Source organism: Austrofundulus limnaeus, unplaced genomic scaffold, assembly GCF_001266775.1.
Source record: "Austrofundulus limnaeus strain Quisiro unplaced genomic scaffold, Austrofundulus_limnaeus-1.0 Scaffold458, whole genome shotgun sequence".
In the NCBI taxonomy this organism is placed as follows: domain Eukaryota; kingdom Metazoa; phylum Chordata; class Actinopteri; order Cyprinodontiformes; family Rivulidae; genus Austrofundulus; species Austrofundulus limnaeus.
Window position 1 is genome coordinate 204324 of NW_013952860.1, and position 2915 is coordinate 207238.

Here is a 2915-nt window from a genome sequence, read left to right on the forward strand (position 1 = left end):
TCAAGGACCAGGATGTGACACAAAAATCTGAATTATGGAACTGAAAGTGAAAGTAGTCAAACTGAATTTTTAATAAACCAAAATACAGTTTCAAARCAAATTAATTCAGATACAAAACTTTAAATTCAGTTTCAATTTAGTGTAATTTATTTTCAAACCAATGAATTCAGTTTAAATTATGAACATTCAGATTCAATCTGAGAAATTCAAGTTTAGTTCCTGCTGACACAAGATTTATCCCAAAGAAACACTTGAGATTATACGCCCCTGAATTACCCAACAACGTCTCATAATCTGGTTTCTATAATATTTTCCTGCAGTCTTTTTAGTTTCTTTGGTTGCTTGTGGAACAATACAAACCTTAAGAGGCATCTTTGCGTATTCGTTCAGGATGGGAACATCAAACACCAGCCTTCTGAGCAGATGCTGCAGCATGGAGGGTCGGAGGTATCTGTGACCGACACATAAACACTTCGTTAGATCCTCGTGGCGTTCTGCGGTCACATCTACWCTTCATTTCTCTTATGTGGGAAATTAATGATACATTTAAAGTTTCAGTAAAAACAAACACATCTGGTTAATCTGAGGAGTGAAACTGACTTGCAGAGCGACATCAGGCACTCTTCGATGACGTCCCTCTGAGCCTTGGTCAGGGCGCGGCCGCGGGACAGGCGGTAGATGGTGTGCAGCATGGAGTCGATCATGATGGCCCTGTGGTCCGTCCCGGCAAACAGCGGGGCGCACTTGGTGAGCAGAGGAAGAACGGCCGAACAGAGGTAGCGGTTCAGAGCCAAGGCCATCTCTGTGGTGCTGAAGGCCACCTACAAACAGACAGGAAGAACTGTTTCACTCTGACACGTCTCCAGCAGAACCCAAACCTGGACCTCAGCTACTCACCGTGTCCAGAGAAGCTGCAGCTCTCATGTCGGGCAGGAAGCCCACCTCCAGCACRTGGAGCAGGAAGTCCTGGTTGTCGATCCCGTAGACTCTGTCAAGGAACAGAACCATGGAAGCCTTGTGGTCCGGGACAAAACTGGCAGACATCTTGGGCTCGATGATCTGACCGTCTGTGGATTGGAGGGGCGGAGTCAGAACTGGAGAAATGCTCAGTTCTTAATAACAATTATAGCAACATGGAAGTGRAAACTAAGACTTTAAAACTGAAAGAAAGCAAAATGTTAGCTAAAAACAGAACAATGTTAGCTACAGTTAAAAGGCAGAAAATGCAAGCAAAAACATGAAGAGGGGGAAAATGCTAGCTAAAAGCTAAAATGAGCAAAATGCTAGCAAAACATTAAAATGAGCAAAATGCTAGCTAAAAACCTAAATGAGGAAAATGTCGGCTAAAAGCTAAAAAGAGCAGAATGCTAGCTAAAAACTGAGCACAATTTAGCTAAATACTAAAATGAGCAAAATGCTGGCTAAAAGCTATACTAATCAAAATGCTAGCTAAAGGCAAAAATTAGCAAAATGCTAGCAAAACATTAAAATGAGCAAAATGTCGGCTAAAAACTAAAAAGAGCAGAATGCTAGCTAAAAACTGAGCACAATTTAGCTAAATACTAAAATGAGCAAAATGCTGGCTAAAAGCTATACTTATCAAAATGCTAGCTAAAGGCAAAAATTAGCAAAATGCTAGCTAAATACTAAAATCAGCAAATCGCTGGCTAAAAGCTAAAAAGAGCAGAATGCTAGCTAAACACTAAACTGAGTAAAATGTTGGCTGAAAGCCAAAATGAGCAGAACACTGGCTAAAAGCTTAAAAGAGCAGAATGCTAGCTAAAAACTAAAATTAGCAAATTGCTAGCTAATAGCTAAAATGAGCAAAATGCTAGCTAAAAACTGAACTGAGCAAAGGTCTAACTAAAAGCATAAGTAACGAATTGCGGGCCAAAGGCTAAAAAAGCAGAATCTAGCTAGAAGCTAAACTGAGTAATGTTCTTGCTAAAAGCTTAAGAAGATAAATGCTAGCTGAAGGCTAACGGGAGCTGAACATTTTGATTTACGAGGAGCTAAAACAGCTCAATGTAAAACATGGTTCGACTGAAGTGAAAGCAGGAAACATGATCAAACAGAAGAAGATGACCTCTGACCTTTGCCGTAGGCGGGGATCTGTACAGGTAGACTTATTACTCCCACCAGGTCCTCRATGGGCACCAGAGACCTCAGGATGGCCCGGATCCTCAGAGCTTCACCTTTACCTGCTTGGATCAGCTGCAGGGACAAGAAGCTGAATGAATCTAAAGTCTGGCTTTGGAATAAAYGTCTCAAAAACTGCTGACTGGGTAAAAAAAAAACAGGTTTCAGTTGGATGTTTAGACGACCTCAGTTTGCAGCTTGATTCTTAAAAACAAAAACGGTTCATGAAGTTTAAACTCATCTCACATGCATCTCAGGAGCGCAGCGGCCCAGCAGATCGATGAGCGCAGAGTAGAAGGACATGATGGCGTTCCCCAGGTGCACACGGTTTTCCTCGTGCTGTCCCTCGCCGCCGAACCTGCCGACCAAACAGAAAATAAAAAATCACGCAAATCGCTCCTGACGAGCTCGTTTGCCGACCCTCGTCCTCCTCCGGCGCTCACATGAAGCGCCGGTCCTTTTTAACGGTCGGCCCGTCCCTCGCCGGGTCCTCTGAGATCTTGATGGCCTCCTCCATGGCAGCCAGCAGGCCGTTGCCCCCCTCTCCTCGCAGGGCGGGGCCGAAGCACTCCGGCCGTCGGATGAGCAGACGCACCACCACGTTGGCGTTCTCCTCCACGCTCTCTCCTGTGAACAGGTGGACAAACATCAAAACCTACAAGAAAAATGCTGAGTCACTAAAACTTTAAATAAAGCTAAAAATTTCGAAAAGAGTAAAATAAAAAAAATTACAAAATAAAAGTCGTCATAGGCAAAAATTGAGTGCAGGATATGGG

General features: G+C 43.3%; 1 protein-coding gene across 1 annotated transcript in view; it reads right to left on the minus strand.

The window, feature by feature from the left end:
• ryr1b (ryanodine receptor 1b (skeletal)) overlaps positions 1 to 2915 on the minus strand; it is a gene marked incomplete in the record, with an annotated part of 103334 nt that overhangs the window by 56369 nt on the left and 44050 nt on the right. Inside the window, 6 exon segments of the mRNA XM_014025145.1 lie at positions 361 to 451; positions 601 to 821; positions 898 to 1067; positions 2094 to 2214; positions 2386 to 2497; positions 2583 to 2766. Coding sequence (XP_013880599.1) covers positions 361 to 451; positions 601 to 821; positions 898 to 1067; positions 2094 to 2214; positions 2386 to 2497; positions 2583 to 2766 — 899 coding nt within the window.